At 51.7% G+C, this 27,997-nt stretch overlaps 13 protein-coding genes across 13 annotated transcripts; 6 read left to right on the top strand and 7 right to left on the bottom strand.

Annotated features, from left to right (window-relative positions):
* Window positions 1-82: 82 nt before the first annotated feature.
* CDEST_12732 (Putative short-chain dehydrogenase/reductase SDR, NAD(P)-binding domain superfamily) lies at window positions 83-1,205 on the top strand (the record flags this gene model as incomplete). The annotated part of the gene is made up of 2 exons (XM_062928888.1): window positions 83-482; window positions 544-1,205. The coding sequence occupies 2 exons, from the start codon at window positions 83-85 to the stop codon at window positions 1,203-1,205; spliced, it is 1,062 nt and encodes a 353-aa protein (XP_062784939.1).
* Window positions 1,206-1,784: 579 nt separating this feature from the next.
* Window positions 1,785-3,745, top strand: CDEST_12731 (Putative major facilitator superfamily, MFS transporter superfamily; the record flags this gene model as incomplete). The annotated part of the gene is made up of 4 exons (XM_062928887.1): window positions 1,785-2,406; window positions 2,559-2,964; window positions 3,018-3,227; window positions 3,283-3,745. 4 exons carry the CDS (start codon window positions 1,785-1,787, stop codon window positions 3,743-3,745), a joined length of 1,701 nt encoding a protein of 566 aa, XP_062784938.1.
* Window positions 3,746-5,968: 2,223 nt separating this feature from the next.
* Window positions 5,969-6,514, bottom strand: CDEST_12730 (uncharacterized protein; the record flags this gene model as incomplete). The annotated part of the gene is made up of 3 exons (XM_062928886.1): window positions 5,969-6,175; window positions 6,238-6,293; window positions 6,352-6,514. 3 exons carry the CDS (start codon window positions 6,512-6,514, stop codon window positions 5,969-5,971), a joined length of 426 nt encoding a protein of 141 aa, XP_062784937.1.
* A 1,197-nt stretch (window positions 6,515-7,711) lies between these two features.
* On the bottom strand, window positions 7,712-8,469 carry CDEST_12729 (Putative (S)-ureidoglycine aminohydrolase, cupin domain, acetate kinase EutQ, rmlC-like jelly roll). Its single transcript, XM_062928885.1, has 5 exons — window positions 8,431-8,469; window positions 8,274-8,373; window positions 8,071-8,206; window positions 7,940-8,014; window positions 7,712-7,877 (listed from the first exon to the last, which is right to left on the bottom strand). The coding sequence occupies exons 1-5, from the start codon at window positions 8,441-8,443 to the stop codon at window positions 7,770-7,772; spliced, it is 432 nt and encodes a 143-aa protein (XP_062784936.1). The 5' UTR covers window positions 8,444-8,469; the 3' UTR covers window positions 7,712-7,769.
* Window positions 8,470-9,855: 1,386 nt separating this feature from the next.
* On the top strand, window positions 9,856-10,762 carry CDEST_12728 (Putative RTA-like protein; the record flags this gene model as incomplete). The annotated part of the gene is made up of 2 exons (XM_062928884.1): window positions 9,856-10,054; window positions 10,125-10,762. The coding sequence occupies 2 exons, from the start codon at window positions 9,856-9,858 to the stop codon at window positions 10,760-10,762; spliced, it is 837 nt and encodes a 278-aa protein (XP_062784935.1).
* Window positions 10,763-11,035: 273 nt separating this feature from the next.
* On the bottom strand, window positions 11,036-12,400 carry CDEST_12727 (uncharacterized protein). Its single transcript, XM_062928883.1, has 2 exons — window positions 11,607-12,400; window positions 11,036-11,542 (listed from the first exon to the last, which is right to left on the bottom strand). Exons 1-2 carry the CDS (start codon window positions 12,320-12,322, stop codon window positions 11,125-11,127), a joined length of 1,134 nt encoding a protein of 377 aa, XP_062784934.1. The 5' UTR covers window positions 12,323-12,400; the 3' UTR covers window positions 11,036-11,124.
* An 867-nt stretch (window positions 12,401-13,267) lies between these two features.
* Window positions 13,268-17,782, top strand: CDEST_12725 (uncharacterized protein; the record flags this gene model as incomplete). The annotated part of the gene is made up of 6 exons (XM_062928881.1): window positions 13,268-13,302; window positions 13,783-14,360; window positions 14,421-14,706; window positions 14,765-16,507; window positions 16,576-16,932; window positions 16,987-17,782. 4 exons carry the CDS (start codon window positions 13,268-13,270, stop codon window positions 15,114-15,116), a joined length of 1,251 nt encoding a protein of 416 aa, XP_062784932.1. The 3' UTR covers window positions 15,117-16,507; window positions 16,576-16,932; window positions 16,987-17,782.
* Window positions 15,897-17,713, bottom strand: CDEST_12726 (Class II Aminoacyl-tRNA synthetase/Biotinyl protein ligase (BPL) and lipoyl protein ligase (LPL); the record flags this gene model as incomplete). The annotated part of the gene is made up of 3 exons (XM_062928882.1): window positions 15,897-16,492; window positions 16,564-16,930; window positions 16,985-17,713. 3 exons carry the CDS (start codon window positions 17,711-17,713, stop codon window positions 15,897-15,899), a joined length of 1,692 nt encoding a protein of 563 aa, XP_062784933.1.
* Window positions 17,783-18,965: 1,183 nt separating the features above from the next.
* Window positions 18,966-19,298, bottom strand: CDEST_12724 (uncharacterized protein; the record flags this gene model as incomplete). The annotated part of the gene is made up of 1 exon (XM_062928880.1): window positions 18,966-19,298. The coding sequence occupies one exon, from the start codon at window positions 19,296-19,298 to the stop codon at window positions 18,966-18,968; it is 333 nt and encodes a 110-aa protein (XP_062784931.1).
* Window positions 19,299-19,544: 246 nt separating this feature from the next.
* On the bottom strand, window positions 19,545-20,754 carry CDEST_12723 (Putative Translin family). Its single transcript, XM_062928879.1, has 3 exons — window positions 20,492-20,754; window positions 20,423-20,440; window positions 19,545-20,341 (listed from the first exon to the last, which is right to left on the bottom strand). The coding sequence occupies exons 1-3, from the start codon at window positions 20,671-20,673 to the stop codon at window positions 19,774-19,776; spliced, it is 768 nt and encodes a 255-aa protein (XP_062784930.1). The 5' UTR covers window positions 20,674-20,754; the 3' UTR covers window positions 19,545-19,773.
* Window positions 20,755-20,898: 144 nt separating this feature from the next.
* On the top strand, window positions 20,899-22,448 carry CDEST_12722 (Putative GPI mannosyltransferase 1). The gene is made up of 3 exons (XM_062928878.1): window positions 20,899-21,790; window positions 21,841-22,111; window positions 22,166-22,448. Exons 1-3 carry the CDS (start codon window positions 21,078-21,080, stop codon window positions 22,445-22,447), a joined length of 1,266 nt encoding a protein of 421 aa, XP_062784929.1. The 5' UTR covers window positions 20,899-21,077; the 3' UTR covers window position 22,448.
* Window positions 22,449-22,898: 450 nt separating this feature from the next.
* Window positions 22,899-25,560, top strand: CDEST_12721 (Putative forkhead-associated (FHA) domain, SMAD/FHA domain superfamily, nibrin, second BRCT; the record flags this gene model as incomplete). Its single annotated transcript, XM_062928877.1, has 5 exons — window positions 22,899-22,935; window positions 23,002-23,061; window positions 23,115-23,197; window positions 23,251-23,402; window positions 23,457-25,560. The coding sequence occupies 5 exons, from the start codon at window positions 22,899-22,901 to the stop codon at window positions 25,558-25,560; spliced, it is 2,436 nt and encodes an 811-aa protein (XP_062784928.1).
* A 246-nt stretch (window positions 25,561-25,806) lies between these two features.
* CDEST_12720 (Putative cytochrome b5-like heme/steroid binding domain, cytochrome b5, heme-binding protein) lies at window positions 25,807-27,752 on the bottom strand. The gene has a single exon (XM_062928876.1). The coding sequence runs from the start codon at window positions 26,981-26,983 to the stop codon at window positions 25,808-25,810; it is 1,176 nt and encodes a 391-aa protein (XP_062784927.1). The 5' UTR covers window positions 26,984-27,752; the 3' UTR covers window position 25,807.
* Window positions 27,753-27,997: the final 245 nt, after the last annotated feature.

The following is a 27,997-nucleotide window of genomic DNA, read 5'->3' as shown; positions in this document are numbered from 1 at the left end:
CCGTCCGAGCCCATCCGAACAGAACTCGCAAACTCACCAAACTGAAGGCCAAGACTTTGGGTTTCAGGGAACTTATTTCAACATGCCTTACATCCCCAGCCTGCCGCAGATCCCTAACCGGTACGCTGCGACCCACGCCGATCCTCAGGGCGAAGGTGACGCCCGCCCAACCGCTTTACAGATCATCCAAGACGAGGGTCTGATTGGACAATTGTTCGACAAAGTCGCGCTGGTCACCGGTGGTACCAACGGAATTGGACTTGAAATTGTTCGCCATCTAGCAAAAACTGGCATGAAAGTCTTCTTCACCTCCCGTGACTTCGCGAAGGGTGAAAGGGTGAAGAGTGAGCTGGAGAGCCAAGACTCTGGCTTGAGATTAAAAGTCATAGAAATGGAACTCAAGAGTTTAAAGAGCGTCAAGAGAGGCGCTGAGGAAGTTTTGAATAACACTGGCCGGCTAGATCTTCTCGTCAACAATGCAGGTAAGTGCCATCCTTCCCTTGGGTTGAATCAAATTGGTGGCTGACTTCTGCTTCACCAAAGGTATCGCGGCGACACCGCGTGGCTACACAGAAGAGGGCTACGAACAGCAGTTTGGTGTCAATCACCTTGCACAATTCTACCTATTCCAGCTGCTCAAACCTCTCCTTTTAAAAACGGCTGCCGACAACAACGTAAACGTGCGAGTCGTCACCACCTCCAGCACATCACACACGGCTTCGACCGTACTGCCGGAAAACAACTATGACACTGCGAACCCCAACGGAAAAGGTTATGAGCCTGGAGTCTCATATGCTCACTCCAACACGGCCAAAATTTGGTTCTGTAATGAAGTTGAGCGGCGCTACGGCTCTGAGGGGGTACATGCCATCAGTATTCACCCTGGCGGTTTTGGCAGTGGCTTGATGAAGTCTTCAGATGAGGAAACCCGCAAAATGTTAGAGAAATTGATCCAGATGCCTCACATCAGAAAAGTTTGGAAGAGTGTTCAACAAGGCGCTGCCACCAGCGTACTAGCAGCTGTTGGCAAGGAGTATGATGGTGTTGGAGGATTCTATATGGAGGACTGTGGTGTTAGCAAGCCCATTCCCGACGATACCAATTGGGCTGGGTATGGATTCAAGTCATGGGCCTTTAACGAAGAGGGCGAGAAGAAGCTTTGGGATGATTCGTTGAAGATGGCTGGGCTGGAGGATGGCCATTGATTCAAAATCATGTGTTTTATAGTTTCACCATGAGATCTAAGAAAGTACAATCTGTTCGTTTGGGAGTGGTTCATAGGTCTATTGATGGGACTTGAGCTGCGTACTTCAGCTTATTTTATTCCTCAAGTCCCATATACACACTCTTCAGGGGTTCATAGATGACCATAAACAGTGTAGCATGTGAGCTAGTCACCGTTGTTGGTGATACTGCCGGCCACACCTTTGAACACTCCATCCTAGTCATGACCTGCAACAGTTTCGGTTTCAAAAGCTCACATAACTGGGCAGAAGAAGAGCGGGATCACGAGCTTAAATCTGGCCGCAGTTCTCGGTGATCCAAAGCCTGATCCTGGCTCTCGGCGACATGTCTATGATCTTCGGCGAACCAAGCTCTGCCACGAATCTCGATGACTATAGCGCCACCTTCCAAATAAGATAACCTTCAAGTCCGAACAATGTCGTATTTTTGGTATCTGAAATATCCATAAATCGGTAGCTTTTGGCTTCTAAGATTCAGTTTAGATGACTCAAAGCGTAACTTTACTACTCTCCTTCGTTGATAACCTGAAGTTGCATATCATGTCGCGCCCAGGAATTCTCTCAGGTCTGTCCGAGGAAGAATCGCTCAATGTTCAACGTAAAACAGAGTGTAAAATAGCGAACATTATTAAGGACAGCAACGATTTGACAGCTACAACCGAACCGCAACAGAAAAACGGGCCCGAAACCGAGGTTGGCGAGCCCCCGTATCCAAAGGGTATCCAGCTGGGGCTTATTGTCTTTGCACTGTTCTGTGCAGTTTTCATTGTCGCCGTCAGTCAAACCGTCCTAGCTACAGCTATTCCGACCATCACGAGCGTCTTCAACAGCTCCGACGATATTGCGTGGTACAGTACGGGAGAACAGATCACTGCTGTTGCCTTACAACTTCCCTTTGGGCAAGCGTACTCGCTTTTCAACAACAAGTGGACCTTCTTGGCTTCAATGGTCATATACCTCGCCGGCAGTGCTGTTTGCGGCTCGGCACCCACTTCAGTTGCGTTGATTATTGGCAGAGCTATCCAGGGTATTGGAATGGCAGGTGTTTTTGGTGGCTCGTTCATCGTCATCGCGCGCATTACGCCACTCCGGAAGAGAAGTCTGTTTGCTGGCTTGTTTGGTGCGGCGTATGCCATAGCCAGTGTTATTGGCCCGATCATCGGTAAGCCAATGGCTCTCCATCTTGATCCGAACAATCTAGGTCCTAATTCAATGGCTTAGGCGGCGCTATCACACAACGAGCCTCTTGGAGATGGTGCTTCTACTGTAAGTTACGCCATAAGTGTCATAGGAATCAGAGACAACATCTAACAGAATTAGTCAACTTGCCTATCGGGGCTATAGTATTCGTTGTTGTCACTTTTTGCCTACCACTTTCCCTTTGTCGGACCTCCACGGAACTCAAGACGATGAGCCCGCTTCAGTTGGCAAAGAAGTTTGATCTACCCGGCACCACCCTCCTGCTTGCTTCCCTGGTCTGCTTGATGTTGGCTTTGCAGTGGGGTGGCGGCGAATACCCTTGGAGCGATGCCCGCATCATTACAGTCCTGGTGGTATTTGTCGTTACCATCCTCCCTTGGATGGCACTGCAATATTTCCAGGGTGATGATGCTACCGTACCTCTTAGTATTGTAAATCAGCGATCTGTTGCGGCTTCGAATTTGTACCTTCTTTTCTTGAACGGAGCTTTTGGTGTTTTCATCTTCTATTTGCCTGTTTGGTAAGCTTCGAAAAAAGCAAAAGAATAATGGATTCTACTGACACAAGGACTAGGTTTCAATCCGTTCAAGAAGACAATGCCGAATCATCTGGTCTAAAGCAGTTGGCACTCTGTATTAGTACGGCTGTTGGATCAATTGTGGCGGGTGGGCTTGTCATGGCAATTGGGTTTTACAACCCATTCGTGATTTTGGGCTCCATGTTGGTCACAGCTGGCTCTGCACTGCTGATGACCATCAAAGACGACACTCCACTTGGCATATTGTAGGTTCATTCAACCCCCTAATCACATTGCTCGAAAACTGATTATAGCATCCAGAATTGGCGCTCAGATTCTAGTTGGCACTGGTGTTGGTATTGGAGCCGAACAAGCTAATGTAGCTGTTCAGACCGTACTGCCCAACGACAAGATTCCTAAGGGCACGAGTCTGACATTGTTCACAAGACTTCTGGGAGTTGCTCTGTCAGTTCCCATCGCTCAGAGTGTTTTCCAGCAGGAGCTGTCCAAGAACCTCGGCGGTTCCGTTGCTGCCAAGATCTACGGTGACGGTGGAACGACGCAGATCAAAGACAATCTGCAAGCAATCTTCGGACCCGGTACCGCTGAATTCCGGAGTGCACTAGACAAGGTCAACAGTTCCCTGACACGAAATTTTCTCCTGGCCATGATATTAGCCGCCATCTCTTTTCTCTTTGCGATCCTCTTGGAGTGGAAAAACGTTAAGAAAGAGAAGAGATCATTCGATAACGCAAAGGAGCAAAAGTCGCAACCCCAGAACTAGACGTATGATGCAGCAACGTATGCGTTGAGATCCAACAATTTTTAAGTAAAAGGGACAGCGTATTTATGCCATTCGGGTTGTAAATTGATTCGGCTCTCTAAACATTCAATCATTTATGTGCTGCTCCCAATTTAGGAACCGGCTTTACTAGTGTCGTTTACTGATGATCAACCGCAACGCTGAAGCACAGAGCACAGCTTGATTCACAATCTCTAGCATTTAGCCTCTAGTTCCCAAACAATGTAATCTCAAGTGTATTCCTAGTTTCTTTTGTCGAGAATAGAACAGGGGGCAGACACGAAAACTCATTAATCTGCCTCGCATGTTAATGTGGAAAACTGACAACATTGTAACGATATAAATAAACTCTCCAAAGCTTTATCTCCATTCAATTTAAGTAGAGTTGTCTTACTACTTCTGTTTGCAACTTGATCCCAATATACAATACTAGACAATGTCGTGGTTTTAGGACGGCTCTAATTATGCCTCGTAGCCAACAAACATGGTCCGTTTAAACTTGAATTCATTAACAAAAAAGCACGGTTTGGTTGCAACATTGTTTCAAAGCGTCGTAAAGCTGGATTAGGAAGGCCGGGCATCGCTGCTGGCTTGCTCTTATTTGAATGACCGGGAATTGAGGTTAAGCTCGGATCGGGGAATCGCGTTCACCACCACTAAACGACCGGGAACCCACCGACACATCCCGGAGACAGCAGGTAATATCGGCATACACCAGATTGCTAGACTCGACTTTCAAACCATCTAAGCCAACGCCGTGAAACTGATCTGTTCACCATTGTCGACCTCGTCCACTGCCTACGTAGCGTGAATTCACGAGACAAAGCAAACCTTCAACGCCGTTACTGGAAACAACCCCAATGCCAACTCTATTGCTACACTGGAAGGCAACATTCTGCAAGAAGACGAACCTCTCCTCGGCCCACTGTACAGCATCCTCGTCCTCATCAAAGACAACATCGCATTCGCCGAATAGCTGAGCAACACTGCCGGCTCATATGGCCATCGCGCCAGCGAAGGTCCCAAAAGACAGTACAGTGCCCGCCAAGCTCTGGATGGTCGAGGTCATGGTTCTCGACAAGGCGCATATGTCCCAATAAGCCGATCATACTCGATTGCTGGAAGATCCACTTGCGGCGGACAGACCAGATGCGCATAATACCCGGACCAAAACCCCTGTGGCCTGTCTACGGGAAGTAGTGTCGCGGCCTCGGTTGGTCTCAGGTAGGATTTGCTAGGAACAGAGGCTTTTGGCTTGATCACGCTCCTTCGTGATGTAAGCAACCTTGTGGGTTCAAGGGCCTGGCATCTCGGTAACTTGCCGGTCCCATCTCGGAGCACCAACATACCGCAAAGCCCGTGGCCTGGTACCTTGAAGGACGTGGAGCATTTTCTGGCTGCTGTCGCCGGGTCCGACTCCAGGGGCAACTGTAACCTTCGCTATCCTTGTTGCAAAGACGCCCGACTACGCTGCAGCACGTGTCGAGTTCAGACTCGAAGGCAAGCTTGCTTTATCATTGACTAAGAGAAGCTGCCAGTATTCAGAGAAAAGAGTACTGAATTATTTATATATATACATTCTAGATTAAGCAGTGCGTGAACCTGGTGACTTTGGTTCATGAGGACTTATACAAGTGGAGCGACTGTTTTCATTTCAGTTTGCAGTTTGCGCTCAACTAATTATAAGGGGTTCACTCAGAAAAGTTGTTTTGGTCCGTCCCAGAGGAGAAACTCTGCTAAAGCACAACAAGAGACTTGCATATGGTATGCTCTCGGGCCCAGCTTAAGAAACAGACATCTACATCTCTATACAGTCAAGTTCGTGGCGTTACCTTAGGGTGACTCTCGGCTTCTCAGTGATAATTATGTTGCAACCTCATTTCTGCTTAAGCCGAAGCTCTACATCTTTAGGTCTATGACAGTTCGATGGCATCTTTCAGCACGTTCAAAGGACAGTTCTTAGGATTTACCTCGACTTACGTTATCTGAAGTACTCTTGTCGATACACTGACCGAAACGTTACACATGCCCTTGCTGCCGTTCGGTCGCTCAGCGATGCATTCCCTTGTGCGATTTACTTGCTTATCACTTACGTGGCAGGATAATTGTCTACCAAAACCTTTACATTCTTGAATTAAGTGATTGCTGTAATAGGTCTGGAACAACGCAATAGGGATGAGCTCCCTGGGCCACTTTCCTATTACTTCACACCGGGTTTCCAAAGCCATCAGTCTTTGTAGCCTTAGAGGTAAAACACTTGTCATTTGGGGAACACCGTTGCCAATCGAAGGAATCCCCGGGCGAGAAGCATGCACTGTCAGCGCTCTTCTCTTTGCAGAGCCCATTCGCCTCATCGCCACCAACCCAACCATCATCGGTGGCACCATTGATAGTTCCATCTATAGCATGCCACTATCTTTCATTAGCAATGCGCTACCAACCATAGGAGAGAGATAGAGATGTTGAGGACGTACGTATGCGCCACCATACGGAGCATCATGGAGTTCGTCGTTAAACCAAATCCCATCATCTATAGGACTTAGTTAAAAATATTCTCTTAATGTTATTGGAGAGTAAGGATGTCTGACTGTAAACGAATCGCCCATCAGACCCCATGACTACGTCTTTTGTAGCATCGTCATTGATTTGGACGCCGACAGCGCCTTGATCACTGATACAGGCGCAGAGGCGATGTTTACCGGCATTGACACTCGCCGCCCTATAAAGACTCAGTTTTGGTATCGCAGGCATAGGGATGTCAAAATTTACAGTAGTAAAACCGTGAAGAAGATGGCCTTTGTCATTCTGGCTTATTTGCAGTGTGAGAAAAAGGAGGTCTGAGTCGGTGCAGATGAACGATAGTGTATTATGGGACAAAGTGCATCCAGGCTTGTGACACTCAAGACGGCAGTGCAAAGTATTGATACAAAGCTTTTGAAGTAGATAAAAGCTAGGAGATTCGGTGTATAACTATACCCAACGGCAACTCGGCCAGGCCGACATCTCACCATTTTTGAGCTCGTATGAACGCCAAGGCGGTCCCCCCGATATGTTTACAAGTAAAACCACCCTAGGTAGAGTGTTTTATTAATTCGATTCAGTTAAATAATGCGCAGGGGTATTGAGTTTGCACTTGGGGCGCATACACTAAGTGGGAGCCGGATCATTAATCATGAATTCAATAACAACTGCTATATAATCTCCAGGATGCCCGCTGATCCTCCCACTTTCATTGATATTCCTCGTCAAAGTCTGTCCACTTCACCTAACTAGTAGCTTCTGTTCTCTTCTTTAAAACATTACGTGAACTTGGATGGTTCCACGTCTTATGAGTCCCCATAGAATGTGGAACTATGGTCAAGGTCGATTTGGTGATCGCTCAAATCCTGGAAGTTCAATTTCTTACCCCAGTGTGTCAGCCACTTGAGGCTTCCCAGGCCAGGCGGGTCAAGGAAACTCTGAACATTATCACAGGTGCTTCCACCGCAATGAAGCCAAGCTTGTCTGGCGCACTCTCTACCCTTCTAGTACGCTCGAGCCAAAGGGCCTACAGTATGCTTTGAACGATATGTTATGAGTGGCTATGTTGAGATCATTAGTTGAAATTGGCTTGATTCTAGGACAACAGGTGGGCTGCTGAGGTCTCTGTGGATATGCGCGCGGAGCAGCCGTCGCTTGCCGAGAAGCGGGCCCGTTTGGAATGTACCGGAAAACATCAAGCACTAGGCCTTACATCTAGCCGGAAACAGAATCTGGGGATGTAGTGGGATGTAATAATACAGACCTTGGCAAAGGTTTCTATATTAATGATCTATCTAATCCAAATTCTTCCTCATTTCTCACACGAGATTCCGTCACGCAATCAAGAACCAGTACAGGCGGTTGACATGCAGAAAATTCACTGGCGCAACCCAACATGATGTGGCGGTATAGCCGTTTGATTGCAGATGGTTTTAACTCTTCTCTCATTATCCCATGGCCATCTTATGATATTTCTCATGTACTCTTAAAGCTTTGCCCTCACGTCCTCCTCTCGGCCTTGCAAGTTGGGGTGGGGAACCCTGACGGGGCGCGTTACTGCGTAAAAGGCGAGACCTTCGGATTTGGTTGAGAACTGACAGTGAATGATCTTAGTTAATCTGTTTCGTTGATAGAGGGAGAAGGTACATTACATACTTTGACCTTCGAACCCACATGGAAGAAGGCGAAGTCTCCGGGAACGAGGTGATGCGTGATGCCAGTGGCCTCGTCCTGCAGTTGAACTTCGTGAGTAGTGTTCACTATGTAAGGCGCGCAGTAATACATACCAAGATATCTATCTGACCACTGAGGACATACTTGGTCTCCTCGAAAGTGTAGTGCGCGGGACGAGAGGGCCCAGCGACGATCTTGTAAAAGCCGGAAGTGAAATGAGCAGGGGAGGAGGTGGTTTTCGTCCGGATTCTGCATCATCGTTAGTGTTGAGTTTTGTGTGTATGGTTCACCAAGACAATCAAGGAGCTGAGCATACGAGTGGAAATCGGCAACCGTTGCATTCTCACCCTCTGGCAGGGGGATGAACTCGTGGCCGGCACCCTTGATGATGGTAAGAGGGACTATGGGTTCAGACACTGTTTACAGGTCAGCATCCGTTTCGCTGCCCACGATAAATACTGATATAACAGGACTCGAAAGGAGCATACTAATGAAAGCTACAGTCTAGGCAGTTGATCGTTAAGGAACACGGGTTTGACATAACGGGATCTGCTTGATATAATGATCTTTCGATAAGCTTCGGCTGTATCTCCGAAAAGATATCGGGGCTTTCTCGGGGTGTCGGTAAAGGTGCAGGTGATGTCGGAACCCGACCCGTCGCGCAGCGCCGGCCTGGTTCAGCACCGGCTTGACATCCGGCGCGGAAGACGATTACGAATGGGGGATCCTGCGATTCCCTAAAGACCCTCAAGCATCTATAGAACTACGGGAACATACAGGAGTAAAGTGAATACCTATAGCCTTCTACCTATAGATGCAGAATCAGCCATCCTATGCATTTGGATGTTATCTGTTTTCGCCAAGTCTTGGCCAAGAAAATACAGCGGGTTTGAGGAACCTTGAGCCTAAGATATCCACCAGACATACCTGCATGCAACATTGTGGGAAGGATGAAAAAGAACCAGAATCTGAGAAGTGTTTGGGTGCAAGTGTCGGGGGACCGTGGCCACAAGTCAGTAAACAAACACGAGCTCTGGTCTTTGCTATGTCGCTCTCCATGCGACAAAAAAAATTCCGGAAGCGTGTTATCACGAGAGTAACATAATTGCAGGTCAAACTCTAAGCTAACAGATAGTTCTCAGAGGCTCACTTATCAAATACAATGCACTCCGGTACCTGCGTTTCCTCGGCTTCCCAACTATTGCATTGGGTTTATAAGCCCATCAACGTCTCTTATCATTCTGGTTGGGTCATATTAACCGTACCTCTTCCATTGAAACCTCTGCCGGACACCTGAATCGAAGCAACGGTTTAGAAGACGCGTGTGTTGTTTTGTTGGCGAATGTGCCCCCTGCTTGTGCAATGCCGCCGTTGTTTCCACCAATCCAAGCTTGCACGACTTGAGATTCTCCTCGCTCACAGCCTGGCCCGGTGATTCTTTTGCGTCAATTCGTGATTAGAACGCGCGTTGGATAACCCCAACATATCGGTTGCCAATCGGTTTTGGCGTTCGGGTCCAGATCTGTTCCGCGTATTCTTCACAACGCGACTCGGATCCGAACGCCCCACCTCGAGCAACCCGAGACCTCATATCAGCTATGCGACCCGAACACTCGTGTTGTAAGGCGGTTTGCATGCGAGCCTCGAAAGTCCTTCATACACGAGGTGCCATTGAGGATTAGATCCACTAAGGCGTTTTCTTCACAGTAGGCGATTCCGTCTCTTACCGTAGATATATCTTCTTGGCCGTCCCCCGAAGATGTACTTGGGACTGAAGCGCCAGACAACATCTTCGGTAATACCTTCTCGAGCACTGCAACAACTTCTCATAAAAAGGGCTTGAATCCCCTCGGATTATCTTCATACCAGAATCGTTCCCGACTGCAAGGCTGTGGAACATGTCCACCGAAGGCCTCTTTACGCCTGTCCCGGGCGTTAAGCCCACCAAGGGCGGCTACTATCTCTGGCGCTACCTCCCGAACAAAGCCGCTGCCGTCATTTTCCTCATCCTCTTCCTGGGATCCTTTCTCTACATCAGCTGGAAGATCTGGAAAACTCGGGCCCGTTTCTGCATTGTCTTTGCAGTGGGATGTCTCTGTAAGTCGTTTGACGCCTTCCCCCTTGAATTCGGATTATTAGGTCCTCAGTCGCTAACAACAACCATCAGTCGAGGTAATCGGGTTCGGGGCTCGAGCCGGAGCCCACGACAAAACCGACAAGATCATGCCTTATGCCATCCAGAACATGTATATCATCATTGCCCCCGTCCTCTTTGCCGCATCGATCTACATGGTGCTCGGCCGCATCATCACCAGCATCCACGCCGAGAAGTATTCAATGATCCGACCGTCCAAACTCACACTCACATTCGTCCTCGGCGACGTTCTCTCTTTCTCCATTCAGGGCGGCGCGTCTGGTTTGATGGTCGTTCAGAAGCCCGGCTTCGCCACGTGGGGTGAGAGGATTGTCATCCTCGGTCTCGTGATCCAGATTGTCATGTTTGGGCTATTCTGCATCATTGCCGTCATTTTCCACCGAAGGATGAGACGCGCTCCTACGGTGGAATCTCTGGACGGCCTGATCCCTTGGGAAGAAAGCTTGTACATGCTTTATGCGGTCAGCCTTCTCATCATGGTTAGGTCGATATTCAGAGTGGTCGAGTTTGCACAGGGCTATACTGGCTACTCCCTCTCCCATGAGTGGACACTCTACATCTTTGACGCCCTTTTGATGTTTGCTGTCACAGTTTTGTTTGCCTGGAGGTTCCCGGATCGACTTGTTCCCAAGGAAGACTTGGCCTTGTGACCTTCCTAGGGATTGGTTACATTTCATTTGGTTGGCCGGTACACTGTTGTATGGCGCGGGATTGCCCAAGTCTTTTTATCCTGGTTCTTAGTTATCACGACGACGACGCTGGTCCTGTTCCAGTTGTCGTACGCAGGGTCTAGGTCACTTTACTTCGGTTTCTGGATAGCCTACATGGTCCCACAGTCAACAGGCAATGCATCTTAGTGTAAACCTTACCGGTATTAATGCTGATTGTTTTATACCATTCCTTTATCTATTGAATGATGAGTAAGCGACTACATTGAATAGAAAAAGGTAACCCTAGTAGGAATTATATAATGGTTTGTGCCGAGCATCAGCATCTACTTTCTGTTTCAGTATCACCTAACTGGGTGCTTCCACGCCATCCAACCAATCCAGATTTGCACTCCAGCCAGTCCAATACTGATAATACCCACACAAATCGAAATGCACAACGCTGCTAGTGCTGCGAAGAGAGGATTTCCCTCGTTGCTTTTTTTGTGCAACCACCGCTCTAATTTGTTCCGTGGCGGTCGGCTTCGCAGGTGTTGATGGAGGCGCAAGAGGCGCTGGCCCCAGTGTACGTATCCGAAGTTGTCCGGGAGCTGATCAGTCGGCAGGCAGCCGTCGTACTCGATACAGCCACGATCGAAGTTGTTGCGCCGTTTGTATACCAGCTTCTCGAGTATCCTCGCCGATCTGTTGTCGTGCGGTGGAAAGAGTATGTCTTGCAGCGAATACAGAGTTTCGAAGAGCAAACGTGGGGGAAGTGAGCCGCTATCAACTGTTCATCAGAGGGACTTGTTGTGGTTTGCTTACCAACGGTCGTGGGGAAACTTACCTCTTGAGGCTGTCCTCGATGGTTCGGCTGAGTGGATCATCGGTATCCAACTGCTTTCCGATCTGAGCCTTCAAAAATTGGGCGTGGTGGAACAAGAAAAGAACGTTCCGATCACTATCAAACAGTAGGTGCCTCGCAAGATCGTCGGTTTTTCGGAATTTGATCCTCAGTTCCTTCTTCAAATTCCATGCTGTCAAAGAATCCTTCGTATCCCCGGTGAGAACAACGTCATCTGTTGGCGGCACATGCTCATTCGATCTGAACCCCGGGATAGAACGCTTAAAGAATTCGATGTACGTCTCTCCCGAAGCCCAAGAGACTGGCGTATAATCTGCGATCGCGTAGTCTGTTCCATGATGTCTTTTAGCATCGCAGTCAGTCATGGTCGTAGCTCGTACAGCCATCCTAAGGGCTTGCTGAACTTCCTCCTCTGTAGTATGCTGGCCTGAGTTGATGATTCGACGCATTTCTTGTAGGACGTTCTTCCTTTTGGCGCATGGATTCTTGCTCAGTACTTCAATTACCTGGAGTGTGGTCTTGTAGCTTAGGGGCTCTGAGCCATGTTTAGGACCAGAAGGCGTGCCGAATTTCAGAGCGGTGCTCTTGCTTGCAAACTCATTGTAAACGTCGAAAAAGGCCGAAAAGTCACCGGTATTACTGTTGCCAAATATTTTTTGGGATATCTCGACCTCTTCTTCGTCTGTCAGCGTCTTCATGCTTAGTTCGAAATATGCCTGTCTATGAATGGAAAGAATCCACAGGCGACGCTGTAGAAACCGTTTTGCACTTTTAGGGGACACTCATGTGTAACAACACGTCATGGTCTGGTTGATATGCCGGTCTTGTGTGATTCGGTCTGCACAGAGCCCGAAAGGGATCGGGCTGAAATGCATTCTGCAGAAGAGCCCGATGACGACGACACAATGTGCATTTTTCACCCCCAACCTGGATACCAGACCAGCTGACTACCCCTCGCTTCTTCCTATGTACCCTCCTGGGAGTTGTTCCTAGCCGTTCCCATCCCAATTGTATGCAATTTTCGGGCTGCCTTGCAGCTTTTGACTTGTAATCTTTTGTTAGTTCCCCTGCAGTTATCATTTCCGACTCTCAGTGTGTCCCTCGCGACTAAGGGATCCCGGTCTTGAGGTGGATGAGGTCGAATTCTCATCACGCTTGAAGATACGGTGGCGACTTGTAGGTTGTAAGTAACACCAAATAGTGATTTGCTCACATTCAAATCTGATAACATGTGAGGATAACTTTGGAAAACAACTATCGACACAATATGGATGTTTATTCTACGCCCACATTGATTGAGACGAAGCAATCCCAAGACCGTACCCTGGCCAAAGAGGGTACTATTTCCCCAGAAGGGTCAACAACATGCGTTCCCATTCTTCTTTCAAAGCGTCTGGATTCTCAGACTACTGGGAACCAGGAAAACAGCGGCCAGACTACGGCGTTCGGCACTGCAGCCAGCACAACGCCCACCACATCGACTGTCCAGGAACATGATCCCGGCACGCCAATTCCCCTAAATAGAAGGACCAGGAAGAAGATTTGGCCTCGTCTGGCATTTCCAACTACCTACCACAGCAGAAGATTTGAATTTGTTACAGAACACTTCAAAAAAGCCGTTGACAAGCACGACAAACTTCAGGATGTGGCTCACAATATCAACTACCACCCGGCTATGGTAGGCCCCACGTTGGAAGAAGCCAAACCGTCTATCCTTGTCCTTTGCAGACAAGAGAATGTTTCCGACTTGATGTCTCTGTTTGACAATGAGTTCTTGGCTCGAATTCGGTGTGCCAGTCATTCCCGGTTACGTGAACGTCTCCCGGCTATAATAAGTGGCGCGCGTACGAGAACGACAGCCTCCCTTCCTGAATTTTGGGTATATTACTATCCTTCAGAAGCAAACCCGACAATTCGCAATGCCGCATTAGACAGTGACTTGGCTGAGGTCCATCTGTTATCATCCATTACCTGGTGCGGGGCTTTGGCTGAATACAACGGTCGTAAGGCAACTATTGGTCTGACCATCGAAATCGATGGCATTCTGCGACTACTCACAGCTGAGCATCTCTTTGATAAGAGGCTCCCTGATACAGCAGCTACGCATAGGTTAGTATACTTGTATGAGTGGGAAATAATGCTAACGGATTCACCTTAGCGTTGAAGAGGATGAAGACCTCTGGCTTTACGAGAGCGACGATTCAGAAGACAGTTACGAGTTTGAGAGCATCAGCAAGGGCTACTATGAGCCACTCAATAAAAGCTATAGCACGAGTCCCGTGATTCCAACTGAATCCCATCATGGGAGTTCGTTGGCCATTACCCTAAGTCACACAGTTGGAGCGCCTGCCGAACAATCAGCGGAGCAAGATTCGCGAGCCTCGCCGAGGGAGAGTGGCCGTGACTGCTCGACACCCACTTTTGTGCAAGGACAACGCATTCAAAGCACTGTCGCGCCAGATAAAACAAGTCCCTACCTAGATTGGGCCATCATGAGTGTGGATGAAGCAACATCGAGTTCACGGCGCCACAATTTGATCCACGCGAGGCAAAACACATGGATCCGGCTTCAGGCTACGATAAATTTTCCACCAACCGGCATTACACCTGTCGTCATGGTGTCAGGTATAAAAGGAGTCAGGAGCGGAGAGATTTTGCATGGAATGAGTTATATCGGGTCACGCCCCGGACAACAAATGTGCAGAGCATGGACTATGCTCCTAACTTCGCCTAAAGGTGCATTCGTTGAGTCGTCTTTTCTGTTTATTTTTTCTAGCTAACCTCTCCTTTTTCCAGGAGTTTTCCCAGGCGAATGCGGCTCAATCGTTGTGGATCAAAAGTCATTCGAGGTTTATGGCCACGTCGTAGGCTCAAACCATCTAGGACATGCATACATTGTTCCTTTGAGTGACACCTTTGATCAAATCAGAACAGCTTTCAATTCGGAGAACGTTGGATTCCCTAGTCTCACTAGGGAGTTTCGGCCAGCCCCGGACTCTGAACACAGCACTACCCATCGAGCTCGGGCGTCAAGCAGTATCTCGAACGATCCGTCCTGGGAAAGCAGAACAGGAAGTGCGAGGTACGATGATATTTAACAACCTGCTCTAGCTAATTCCAACTGAAACTCATATCAATAGGAATTATACCCAAGACGACAGGTTAGCCGAGGTAGCATACAGTCGCCAAGAGCGCATGCTCTATGCCTCGAGGCTTCTAGGTCCTAACCGACCTCCGACACATAGGTCGAGTGCAGCGGACGATGTCCACGCCTACGAACGACTATATGGAGGGCAACAACAACAGCAATACGTTACACCGCCAACCGTCTACTATGACGACCAGTTTGGGACCTTGCCTGCTGCATCAAGCTACGCACAAGTCCTCCCCGAACTCGAAGACTTCGATACGTCGAGCAACAGCCGTAGAAGCGAGTCCTCCCGCGCGAAGGAGCATGGTAGCCAACAGAAGCATGAAAGCCCTCGTCACTGATGAGGATCGCGGTCTCGGGGCCTTTTCCCATGGAGACTTGAAGCACTGTCTCTTATCTTCTTCCCGAGCCATAATTTAATCAGGTTGAACCAACGAGCTTGAAGAAGACAGGAAACCTTACAAACGAGACTTTCTAGCTCTGGTTTTCGAAAAACTGGTTATGCAAGCTGACTGAGGGAACGGAACGAGGACTGACGACCTGAACATCTTGTCTCCAGTCTCACAAAAGCATCTCTCAGCATGGAACTTTTACCAACGCAAGAAAGATTTACCCCTGAATCCGCATTTTCTCCCCCAGTGGGATCCATGAGAGCATTGGTAAAGCGAAAGCGAAGGCTATGGCGGCTCAGTGATTAGAAATTCCTTCCCATGTGGTCTGCATCGTTTGCCTTGCCGGTGATGCATTCAATTTCCAAGTGTTACACTCGGAGCGAGGGGTCGTCAAGCCTGCAGGATAAGACTCTTAAAAGGCTACCTGCTTACCCGGTCATCAATTTCATTGTTTTTGTCAGAGCACATCAACGTAGTGCAAACAGGCAGTACCTTTGGCAAGAGACCCAAGGTGGTTGTTTAGAATGGTTGTCATGTTGATGAGTCTTCTGCTTCTACGCACGGCCTTGGCGCTAGAATTTGAGCCACCTCGACTTTTCCACCTCAAGAGTTCGACGAAATGCACCGAGGTGACAAGTTTTATCACCTCCATTTCGAATGAACCGCCTTCCGCATTTTGCACAATGTGCACCCTATGGTCCACCGAAGTCAACGTCCTTCTCAGACGCCTTACGGCAGCAGTCTCTTGGGAGTGCGAGGGTAGTACGCTGCGAGGTGAACGCTGGGCAATGCCAGGAACCAAGCAACCACACGATCAAGACCAATACCACCTCCACCATGCGGCGGCACACCGACCTGGCGGAACGTTGTAAGGTACTCCTTGATGCCGCCGCTTTCAGGGTCAACACCCTTGGCGCGGATACGGTCCTCGAGTTCAGCCGGGTCGTGAATACGTTGACCGCCGGAGAGCACCTCCTGTCCACGGATGAAGAAGTCGAAGGCATTCGTGACACGAACACCGTCTCCAACCGTGGTACCCGCATCATCAACCTTGGCATAAAACGGCCGAGCCGTCTCAGGGAACTTGTCAATGACGTAAAAGTCCGTCTTGTACTTGAGACGTACGACTTCACCAAGAGCCTTCTCTTGGGGGGTGCTCATATCTTCATCGTCCCGTACGTTTGCAAATTCGGCGGGGCCTTCTTCTCGCAGAAGCTTCTGTGCCTCGGCGAAGGTCAAGCGGACTTCTTTGCCGGGCTCGGGAAGGAGGAGCGGTTCCGAGTGGTAGACGGATCGAACCGTTTCGATTTCGTCCGCACATCGCTCTGTATTGGCAGCAAATGCGGTTAGGGCATGTAACAGAACATCGGGAACGGCTGTGTGCATGAGAACTGACCTTGGATACCACGGAAGATGGACAACAACACGCCCTCCAATGTGGTAAGAACCTCGGTGTAGGAATGCTTGATTTCCATCTCAACATCAAGGCCCGTGAACTCGGTCATGTGTCTCGGGGTGTTGGAGTTTTCAGCTCTGAAGACGGGACCGATGCTAAACACACGCTCTCTGCCTCCTGCAATCTCGAATTGCTTGTAGAACTGAGGCGATTGGGCGAGGAAAGCCTCCTCGCCGAAGTATGCGAGTCGGAAGACATTGCCACCGCCCTCGGACGCTGCGCCGATAAGGCAAGGCGGCTCAAATTCCTTGAATCCGCGGTCTTCGAGGTATGAACGGAAGATTCTCTTCACTTGAATGCGGATGTCCTATGACGAGTCAATGAGCATCCGGATCATAGTCCATCATGAATATCGACATACCGCAATGGCCTGCTGAACAGGAGCGCGCTTGTGCATGGCAATGTTGTCAAGATGGGTGAGCATGCTGGCGGCTGGCGTCGTAGTCTCGGCAGCGGGCTTAGCAGCCTTCTCGGCGTCAACATCTCCCGCTTGGGCCTTCTCGTCGCTGAAGTTGACGATGGGCTGGCTTGCAGCGCCCAGGGTCATGCCAAGCATGGTGGGAGCCGGCGCGAGGACGAAGCACTTTGTGATGTGAAGCTCGAGTCCCGAGACTCGGCAGCTCTTGACGGGCTCGAGAGGTTGCTTCACCTTGGCTTCAACAGCAACGAAGCTCTCGGGGTTGATGCTGGTAATCCATTTGACCATGCGTCGACTGACAATGGGCTCCTCCTCGGAGGCCAGTACGACTCCCTGGATGTTCCAGTTGCCCCCCTTGCGGAGCTCGACAAAGCCCATCTTGGCACTCTGGACGCGAGAGTTTTGGAGCCAGGCACGCACGATGACCGTCTTGCCATTGTAGGATTCGTCAAGGGAACGGATTTCGACTTCTTCGGCGTCCTTGCTGAAGGGCGGGGTCGTGGTCTGACTGTTGCCATAGTTGTCCTTGGCGGGGTCGTCCTCGAGGTTCAGGTTGGCGGCGGCGGCGGCGGCGAGTTCGGCAGCGCGCTGGGCCTTCAGGGCCTCCTTCTTCGCCTTGGCCTCGGCCTTCTTCGCGCCCTTCTTCGACGTGGGGGCGCTTGCGTCTTCCATGATGCTGGTGTTTGTCAGAATTGGTGATGGAGGGCAATTCCGAAAAGCCGTAGGGGTGGAATGAGGGGTAGGTAAGGTAATGGAGGGGCAGTGACTCAATGAGGGGCATTGTGGAAAGATTTTACAGGCCGCGCACAGACCATGCAAGCTCCACGTGACGGGAAGCTCTGATTCTCTCCGGTAGAGAATGACAGCTTGGCTGATCATCAGCGAGGGGATACCTACCTACCTACCTAATATCAATTAGGATAGACGAGAATAGATGTCATCATTGAACCCGAACTTAGAGCGGCAGCTGTAGCTTCGCAGGCTTTGTGCGCCACACTACGGTGAGGGAACAGGATTGCGCGCGATCTTCATTGTTGCTTAGCTGCCTAGCAAGGCAGCATACTCCAGCCCACTCTTGCTCGCCCTACTCGCCTTTACCCGGCTCACCAACTCTCATCCGACTTGAAGCAATGGGTGGCCCGGCTGCCGTGAGCGCGAGAGGGGCCTCTCCATTGAGTTAGGTAGTTGGGCTTGCCCGTGAATCTTCAATGCCAATAACTCCACTGTTTGATGACAACTATGCAATTTCGTAGCTTTGCCAGCTCAAATTTCCAAGTATGCTTTCTGCTACCACTCAAACACGCAGATTGGGTGCTCTTCAGATTATTGACTCCGGTCGCGCTCGTGGTTTTTAATCATAGGGAGGGCGATTTGCTGGTCATCCGTAGAGACAAGGCATACACATGCAAAGAGAAATCTACTTATTTTGCAACCAGCAGCATATTTAGAATAACAGCAACCCAAAAAACATGACGAAAATGACAGCAAATTTTCCATCAACAGCATCAATAAAAAAGTGCGGACTCTGTCCATGAGTGTCGGCTGTTTGCCCCGCTACTAGTTGTCGAGTCCGACAAAAGAGCTTTCTGTCGGCTTCGGAATACTCAACGACTGCAAGCGCCTGAAAGTCCTTGCAACTTGATACGAACGGTCCATGAGTCCATCCAAATCCATGTCTTCTTGTCGCGTAGGAGTGAAGTTGCTGTAGAACAGTTCGAGACGGACTCTGTCCGTCGGCAGGATGGTAGTAGCATCTCGGAAGCGACCCGCGGCCCCTACATCCCCGTCCCATGGGCCATGATGATCGAAGTGGTCGTTCCGAGACGCGATATTTTCACAAACCAGCGACAAAACGATGGGACTAGACGAAAGAGCGTTATTTTACCGTAATCGAAAGTATGGAGAAACGGGAACAGTCTTACCCTTACAAAGCCTGCTGACCCTTCTCGGACAATGCTGGCCACAGAGAACCGTGATGCTTGTAGGAGTAGGCAGGGTCGGAGACCAGAAGGAGGATGAAGATGACAGTACACCAACTGAAAACCAAGCAAAAGACGACGGAGGAGAAGAAGCCGACGCAGTTAAGCCAGAATGAGAAGAAGTAGGAGAAGCAACGCTTGAGCCAGTAGAGGAAGTAGTAGACGGAGAAGAATGAGAGAACGTAGAGCAGTAAATCGGAGCAGTTCAAGCAAAGAAGAAGAAGGTAGGCGAGAAGGGCGAGCGTCAAAACACGAGCGAGACCCATCCGGGCAGACATGGTAAAACGAAATAAGCTTGACGGAATAAGAATGCCGAGAATGGATGTTGAGAGGAGGTGCTTAAATTGGCGTTCAGAAAGGATGTTGGGAATGATAGTGATGACCACAAAAAGAAAGGAAACACTGAGACGGATGAAGCTGGCTTCAATAGATGCCGTTCGATTGAATTTCCGGGGGGGGTGGGGGGGGGGGGGGGGGGGGGGGGGGGCATTTCACAAGCAGGTTTTTGATAGTCAAACGAGAAGTGATTTGAACCCATTCTTAACTGCGTTAATGGTTGAAAAAGAGAGTTTCGTAGATGCTGTCATATTTCATCGTGGGCCAGTGTGCAGACAGGCGGTAGGAACAACAATAAACAACAACATGGTTTGAAGCCCCACGTTCCTTTTTAACAAAGACCTCCTCTTGCCGCCCTTTGTTGCGCGCTCCCGAGACATCGTGTTGCTCCTCGTATGATAGTATCCAGCGAAAGCTTCAATCCAATGAAGAAGGATCAAAGTCCTCTTTCATGTCCGGCACCCAGCCCTTGGGCCGTTCCGTACCCCGGATGGCCAACCCATAGCCCAGCTTCTCCACCTTGCGCACCGACTGCCGCATGACCTCCATTTTGCCCCTGAAGTCCTTTGTCGGGATCTCCGGGAGGATCTCGAAGCAACTGCTCAGCTCGTGAATGTCCTGCAGGATGTTGCGGCCCTCAATACCGGCCAACTGGCCCGTCTGGGCGGTGGTGACGGTGGCGAAGCGCATCATCTCGCCAAATAGGTCGAAGAGGCCGTACATGTAGTCGTTCTCGGTAATGGAGACGTTGGCTGGCACCGCGGCGGCCGTCTCTTCGGGGCTGATGAGGGTCTGGGTCCGGAGGTAGTGGGAGAAGGAGAGGGCCTCGACCAGCTCCTCCAGGCAGCGGAGGGAGTAGGCGTAGCGGTAGCGGTTGATGCCCTGGATGTCGGGCTCGATCGCGGTGAGGTGGTTCTTAATCTCCTCCATACGGGTGGCGATTTCCTTAGTTGCGAAGTTGGGGAGGTCGCCCAGCTTGTTGACCCTGCCGAGAGTCAGTAATTGACACTGGTGCCTTCTTCTCTAGAGTCTTGGGTCGATCAAGGGACCGTGGACTGAGTATCACCTTTGGCAGGTAAAGATGCTGATTTCGTGTTAGCCAAGCCCAAATGAATATGGGGCGGCATATTCTCACATCTTCTTGCTCAAGGCTGTGACGTCTCTCGAAGCTTTGATAACACGTTCCCTCCGGTCGTGGTGCTGGTCGAGCTCATTGCGAAAGTTCATGAACATGGGGGTGAACTGCGACTCGGGGGCTGCCGGCTTCTGCTTGGGTTCGTAGGCCCGCATTTTGCCATCGCGATCTCTCTTAGACATCCTGGGTTTGAGGTGGCAGGCCGGGGTTGACGAAGGGTGAGTGAGACCTGCGATGAAGTCACTGAGCGATGTTGGTGTTGGTGTGAGATGCAGGGTCAGAATTGAATTTAGTGGGGGTGCTTCTGTAGATGCAGCACCCGGGGTGTGGATCCAGCACACTCTAGCTCCCCGAAAAGCCAGGGGCTTTGCCGGTTCTGCCCACGTCACTCAAATTTCCCATCCCAGCTATCAATCATGGAAGCTACATACCTTAGTACACTGTAAACCCTCCAACGATCATCGCAACGCGCCATTGTTGGTGTTGAAAGGGGATCCAATGGTCTTTTGCACCAATCGATCCAACCAGAGATACAAAAATCGGTTGGCATTCTAAGCCGCAGCAAGAATCATCGCTCCGTTCCAACATGGCTGGCCTCGACGCCCTCTTCCGGCCCGTGCCGCTCTTTACGACCGCCGCGGTGCTCCGTGTGGCAATGCTTTACTACGGACTCTGGCAGGATGCCCACTCGGCGGTCAAGTACACCGATATCGACTACCTGGTCTTCACAGACGCGGCTCGCTTTACCGCACAGGGGCGCTCGCCCTATGACCGCGAGACCTATCGCTACACCCCTCTCCTGGCGTGGATGCTCGTCCCCACGGCGTCGTCTCAGGCTTGGTTCGCGTTTGGGAAGTTCGTCTTCGCTGCTGCCGACTTACTGGCCGGGTATTACATCGTGCGCATCCTGGAGAGACGAGGAGTGGGTCAGGCGAGAGCGTTGAAGTTCGCCAGCATCTGGCTACTGAACCCTATGGTCGCGACGATCAGCACACGAGGAAGCTCCGAAGGCTTGCTTGGCGTGACGGTCATGGCGCTCCTCTGGGCTGTGCTTGAGGGGCGAATTTCGTTGGCCGGATTACTCCTTGGATTTGGGGTTCACTTCAAGATCTATCCCTTCATTTACGCACCGGCCATTGTGTGGTGGATGGATGATGAGACTCTCGGCAGGAGGAGCTCTGGTATCCATGGGACGACTCTGGTCAAAGCTGTCGCAAATTTCTTGAGTCCAGAGAGGATCAAGTTGGCCGTCGTCAGCCTGGCGACCTTCATGAGTCTGAATATCGTCATGTACTCCATGTAAGTGGTTATGGGCGTGCAATCTTGACCTGAGCTGACTATCGGCCCAGATACGGGACGCCATTCTTGGTGCACACATACTTCCATCACGTCACAAGAATTGACCACCGCCACAACTTCAGCCCGTACAACATTCTCTTGTATCTGACCTCGGCGTTTCCCTCGACAGCGACCATCCGCATCGAGTCTGTTGCGTTCCTCCCCCAGATCCTCCTCTCGACCGTCCTCATCCCGCTTATCCTGGCTAAAAAAGACCTCGCAACCTCTATGATGGCTCAGACGTTCGCCTTTGTGACCTTTAACAAGGTCTGCACCAGCCAGGTAAGGATTTGCAGTCCCCAAAACACTTGCAGTTCATCTCTGACGTCAAAGCAGTACTTCCTCTGGTACATGGTTTTCTTGCCCATCTACCTTCCCAACTCCTCGTTCCTCAAAAACCCCAAGCTGGGAGTTACCGCACTGGCCTTGTGGATTGTGTCCCAGGCAGCTTGGTTGCAGCAAGGATTCCAACTCGAGTTCTTGGGGGTTAACACTTTCTTTCCGGGCCTGTTCGTGTCATCCGTGGGATTTTTCCTCGTCAACTGCTGGATTCTGGGTGTCATAGTGAGCGACGGCGGCAAGGCAATAACGCCAGCAAGTAGAACGGCCAAGCACTAAAAAAATGATAGCAAGGACATTCATTGCATTGAAACCATGGCTTAAGACTCCCTCCAAGTGCGGCCTTCTTCCCCTAGGTATGGTAATAGAGTCCCCCATGTGATGTTGTGACCCAACAGTTGCCTATTACAGCATGTCATATGACATTCACGATGACAGTTGCTATACTTACATGAAGTTTCACATACCTGAATTCTAATTTTCGCAAACACTTACATCCCAAAAAGAGTGGAGGAAACCTGGAAGATAAGAAGGGAAGGGAGTTGCTGCCTGGAAGAGGGCACGTGACACGGCGTCACTTTCCCGAGCTGCTTGGGACGCGGGCACGCCGTCCAACTTCCCCACCACAAACTTACTCCCGTCGCGACAACCGAGCCTCCGCGCTACAGCCAGCAACTCAACTGCGCAGAAATCTGCGGACTGCTCTAGCTGGCAAAAGGAGCAAACCGCGATGTGGCTCTTGGAGACGGACGGCGATGTATTTCAGGGTATAACCATCCAGAACCTCCCACAAAAAGCAGAACGCGACAAACGGCTGACGCGATTTAATACAGGCAGGCGACTCTGGCTCCGGCCTGGAAAGCGATACCTCTTCGGCCGGACAGCTTCTGAACGTATGCGCAATCTCTCCACGACGATTACCGAAACATATCGCTGACAGACGCAGCGGGACAACTTGCCATCTCCCACAAGACCATCTCGCGCAAACATCTCACGATTGAGGTCGGCACGGTGCCTGATGGCGCAAGCGTATGGCCTCGCGCACCAACGGAAAAGCGTCCAATCGCTAACAAGCTGCAAAGCAACATCTTTCAAACCGATCTGCGGTCATGATCGAAGACTTGGGCACAAAGACCGGCACGACCGTCGATGGACACAAATACAAGGACGAGAAGCATGTCATCACCGAACCTGCGGCCGAAATTAAGATGGGTGGCTGCCCTGACATGTTCCGGTACGGGGAATACCGTTGTAATTCATGGGGAACCTCACACTGACGGCCTGCTAGTCTCTCATGGCACCCTGTAGTGCTCACATTCAGCTTCTCGAGCCGGGAACTCCAAGCCGACCCCTTTTCCCGCCTACGTGCCGAGCTCGAGCAGTTCGATGTCAAGTTGGCGGCCGACTACAACATCCAGCACACGACTCACGTTGTCACCAAAAAGCGAAACACTTCCAAAGGTTTACAAGCTCTCATCAACGGAAGGTACATTGTCACCGACTCGTTCATCGACGCGATTGTCGCAGCAGCAACACCCTCTACCGACGGGAATGGCACAGCTACCTCTGCCTTGGAAGATGATTTTGACGCGAGCTGGCCAGATCCATTGAGCCATCTGCCTCCTCGTGGCGGTGAGCCTGTAGAGCGGCCGCCATCTGCGTACGCACCGAACGAGACCCGCCAGGAAATCTTCGAGGGGTACACTTTCATCTTTTACGACAAGGCGCAATTTAATACGCTGTTGGCACCCATCACCAACAGCAAGGGTAAAGCTCTCTACACCAATGTGGAACCAAACTCAACAACAGTCGACGATTTCATCCTCTACGTAAAAACAGAAGCTGGTGAAAAGGGCCTCGGCTCCTTCGAAGACGGAAGCGAAGGACGAGGTGTGGTTGTTGTCCGTTTCATCCCCAGCAAAGGCGACTCGGTAGATTGGTATGCCGATTTCTTCACTCAGGTCTCCCTCCGCTTGGACCATAGACCCATCGAGCAGAACGAATTCCTCGAGGCTATCCTTATCAACGATGCTGGCATTCTGCGTCGGCCTCTGGAGGTCGATCCTACACAAGTACCCTCGGACACGGCGCCCCAACAACAGGCGAACGCGGATCCTAACTCGATGGACATTGATCAGCCAAACGTCTCTCAGAATACCCTAGAATCATCCTCAGGTTCCAAGACAGTTGCTGCCAAGAGCCGAGTACGGAGAGCAGCAACAAGACGATTTGCGGGATTCGACGCCGATGATGACGAAGAGGAGGCCATGACCCCTCCGGTGACTGAAAGTGCCCCGCCCAACGTCTCAGCAAACGACGAACCGGAGGAAGGGCTGTTCGTGTCCCAAGAAGTACCTCCGCCGGAGGAAATTGCAGAATCATCAAACGAGACGACGCATAAATCAACTCGAAGGAAGCGCCCCGCTGCCCAAGACGACAGCATCGAGGATATCATCCCGACTGCTGCTGCGGTAAAACGCCGACGGATCGCTGCTGGCGAGGAAGCTGTCCCCCGCCAGAAGTCCCCCGAGGCCACGATAGCCCCCGATCCCAAGGCCGTGCCCAAAGCGAAGAAGATTAAGAAAGAGATTGACGTCCTCGACGTTGCTCGCCAACAACGTGAGGAAATGGAGGCTCGCGCCAAGGCAGAAAAGGAGGACCTCGCCAATCTACCCGACGACGTAGACCTGAGCGAAATCCGTCGACTGCACATTGTTGAGGAGATGCCCATCCGTCAACCAACGGCCAACAATAGTCACGACCAAGACGCCGAGAACAGCAGGTGGGATCCACGGTGGAACGGGCGGAAGAATTTCAAGCGCTTCAGAACGCGCGGCGAACTTACAGGACGCCCACCACAGAAGGTCATCGTGCCCCTGACACATGTCAAGACAAAGGAGTTCGGCATCGGGGACGATTACTGGCTCGAAGACAGCCAGAGCAAGAAGAAAAGTAGTGAGATCCAGAAGAGCGGGACGAACGCGACCGAGCCTGCTGCGTCGCCGGCTTCTCGACCGGCATTGCGACAGCAGCGCATCGTCCTCAGCGACGACAGCGAGGAGGAAGAGGATCAGGCGATGCCCGATGAGGAGCCTGAGCCTGAGCCTGAACCGGGGTCCGAGCCCGAGCCCGAGCCCGAGCCCGAACCGGAACCGGAACCAACACCGGCGCTCCGGGCGAGAAGTACCCGCGCGGCAGCGACGGCAACACAGTCGCAGAACACGACCCAGACTCAGTCGCAGAGACAGACGCGGGCAAAGAGGGCGGCGCCCGCCGCGCCGGCCAAGGAGCCCCCGGCGAAGAAAGCTCGAGCGACCCGGAAGCCCATCGAAGTTGCAGATAGTGACGACAGCGACGATGAGCTCAAGTTCAAGTTTGGCCGCAGGCGTTGAGGGGGAGTAGCCGTCTCGACGATGACCGATAATGATGTATGATTGCATTCGCTGTTGAGCGTTGCTTCTATTGTAGGGGGGGTATCTCTCTCTCTCTTCTCTCTCTATATCCGGATCTGCATGCAGGCGGCTCAGGCCGTTGAATAAAGTAGTAAAAAAGGCCATTGCTCCCGCAGAATGTACTAATATGCCTCTAGGGATCTGTGAACGAAGATATTTGACTCGAAACTATGCAAGGGAAAGACCTTTAGTCCATCTCGTCCATCGCGCTCGGCTTGGAACCCTCGTCCTCCTCGACCAAGAGCCCGACGAGACAGGCGGAAAGCATGGTCTCGTAGTTGACCCAGGGGTGGATCTCGCCGAACAGTTTGGTGCCGTCCCGTCCCGCGCCCCTCAGCAGCTCGGGGATGCCAGCCGGGTGGTAGGGTAGGTAGGGGGTGATGTTGTAGACCCTCCCGCCGAGGGCCATCCAGGCGTCCTTGCCCTTGCGGCCCGTCATCTTCTTGAGGGTCGAGGGCGTGACCTTGAGGTAGGGGGTGTCGGCGGGGAGGTTGCGCAAGTCGGCGTTGGGGCCTGAGATGCGCGCCCAGTCGAGCGGAGAGTGGCCCGGGGTTAGGATGACCTTGCGGGTGGGCTTTGGGGCCTTGGCCGAGTGGGTAGGCGGCGGCGCGAGGGATGAGCCAAGGGAGGAGGAGGATGGAGGGGCGCGGTTGGGAACGGGGCCACGTGCGCGTTGGGGGGAGTTGAGGGCCGGGAAGGCGGCAAGGCGAGGCGGGGCCGCCGGGCCGCGGGGGGCCGCGGGTGGCGGCATCATGTTGACGTTCGAGGAGGGCGCCGGGGGCGGGGGCATGCTTCCTCTGCCCGGGGCCGCGGCGGTGCTAGCAGGGAACAAAGACGGTGGCGGTGCTTGGGAGGGTTCCTCGAGGTTGAAGGACGGGACGGGCGGCGCGGAGACGTAGGGCTTGGCTTTGGGTGTCGTTTGCTCTTCAGATTCCGGGTCGAAGAGGATGGGGGGAGGAGGTGCGGGAGTCGGGGACGAGCGGCGGATGACTGGCGGAGGAGGGGGCGGAGGCATCGCGGCGCGGTCCTGGACGGTCTTGAGGGACGGGGGTGCGGCAACGGGATGGTCCCCGGGGATATTGAGGGCCGGCGTCGAAGGGGCATCGCGGGGTGGCGGCTGCTGTCGCTGCTCGAGCTTGTCCTTCGAGGGCTCGGGCGCGTGGCCGTTCTGCTTCGTCGAGTCATCGCTTCCCGGCGTTGAAGGTTCGGACTTCGGTCTTTGCGAGGGCGGCAGAGCGGGCGGGGCCTTTGGGTGCTGCCATGCCAGGAGGAAGGGCGGCATGAAGGGGTGTATCCATGGCGGGGGCGCGACGATGACCCAGACAACAGAGGCGAGGATGAGGGAGACGCCGATGTAGCCCATGGCGCGGGCGGGTGGTAGGCCGTTTTGGCCGTTGAGAAGAAGGAGGTGGTGGTGATGGCGGTGGGTGCACTCGGGAGGAGAATGACGATGTCGTGAAGTGAAGCTTGTACGTATCTCGAAGATGTCGAAGCTGTTGGCTTTGGGAGTTGACTGCGAGAGATGGAATTCTTTGTCAGCTTTTTCCGGCAGCTGGCTCAACTCGGCGGCAGGGAGTGCACGGGGTTCACTGGCGGGGTTCGAGGGCGGGCGGAATGACGCGCTAGAAGGGAGCGTTGAAGGATTTGGAGGAATGATTCACTGACAGGGCGCTATGGAAAAGTCCCTACTAAGCTAGGTACCTAGGTACCTGATGTAGGGCAGGTACCTTTAGGGAGAGAGGAGAGAAGCAAGAAGTACGTACTGAAGCGCGCTAGTCTTTCGAGCCGGGCAACCAGCCAGACACCCGGGAAAAACAACGGACCCCACGGACCATAACAAAGATAGGGCGGAAAAAAGAAAGAAAGAAAAATAAGAAGAGAGGCAGACACAACACCGACATGTCACCACCGGCAGTCCCCCGCTACTGCACGACTGGATCAACCACTCACAGCACCCGAACCACAAGACCGCAGTCCCGTTCGTCCTCAGTCGGCTAGGATTGGGTGCCGAGGCAGAGTGGGTTTCTTACTTTACTGTGTAGGTTCACGTCCAGATGCAGGCAGCCAACGCATGAATAAACAAATGCCAATCGAGATGAGAGATGGAGAAACGCGACATGGCGAAAGCGGACAAGACGATTGAGAAGACTGACGGTGGCCGACGACGAGCGACGCACACACAAAATTGAGGGAAAATAGAATAGGACCGCGGATCGCACTTTGGTTGATTAGCTGGTCCAATTGCACGGGTGAAGAGAGGCACACATCGTCTCCAGAGAGCCCAGCGATGTCATTTTGCATGCTTGCACTACTTTTTTGTTCTGACATCGTGGACTGTCTGCCTCCTGTCCAGTTTCCCTTCCCTCTTTCTCCTCCA

The sequence above is a fragment of the Colletotrichum destructivum genome, chromosome 8, assembly GCF_034447905.1.
Source record: "Colletotrichum destructivum chromosome 8, complete sequence".
NCBI lineage: Eukaryota > Fungi > Ascomycota > Sordariomycetes > Glomerellales > Glomerellaceae > Colletotrichum > Colletotrichum destructivum.
This window is presented reverse-complemented; position numbering and strand designations above follow the sequence as displayed.

Coding starts and splice junctions, on each gene's coding strand:
- CDEST_12729 (XM_062928885.1), bottom strand. Junction 8,015..8,070: donor GTGGTCAGATAGATATCTTG/GTATGTATTACT, acceptor GTTCAACTGCAG/GACGAGGCCACTGGCATCAC. Junction 7,878..7,939: donor ATGTGGGTTCGAAGGTCAAA/GTATGTAATGTA, acceptor ATTCACTGTCAG/TTCTCAACCAAATCCGAAGG.
- CDEST_12727 (XM_062928883.1), bottom strand. CDS start 12,322: ATGAAGACGCTGACAGACGAAGAAGAGGTCGAGATATCCCAAAAAATA. Junction 11,543..11,606: donor ATCGAGGACAGCCTCAAGAG/GTAAGTTTCCCC, acceptor AACAGTTGATAG/CGGCTCACTTCCCCCACGTT.
- CDEST_12723 (XM_062928879.1), bottom strand. CDS start 20,673: ATGTCTAAGAGAGATCGCGATGGCAAAATGCGGGCCTACGAACCCAAG.
- CDEST_12722 (XM_062928878.1), top strand. CDS start 21,078: ATGGCTGGCCTCGACGCCCTCTTCCGGCCCGTGCCGCTCTTTACGACC. Junction 21,791..21,840: donor AATATCGTCATGTACTCCAT/GTAAGTGGTTAT, acceptor CTATCGGCCCAG/ATACGGGACGCCATTCTTGG. Junction 22,112..22,165: donor ACAAGGTCTGCACCAGCCAG/GTAAGGATTTGC, acceptor ACGTCAAAGCAG/TACTTCCTCTGGTACATGGT.
- CDEST_12720 (XM_062928876.1), bottom strand. CDS start 26,983: ATGGGCTACATCGGCGTCTCCCTCATCCTCGCCTCTGTTGTCTGGGTC.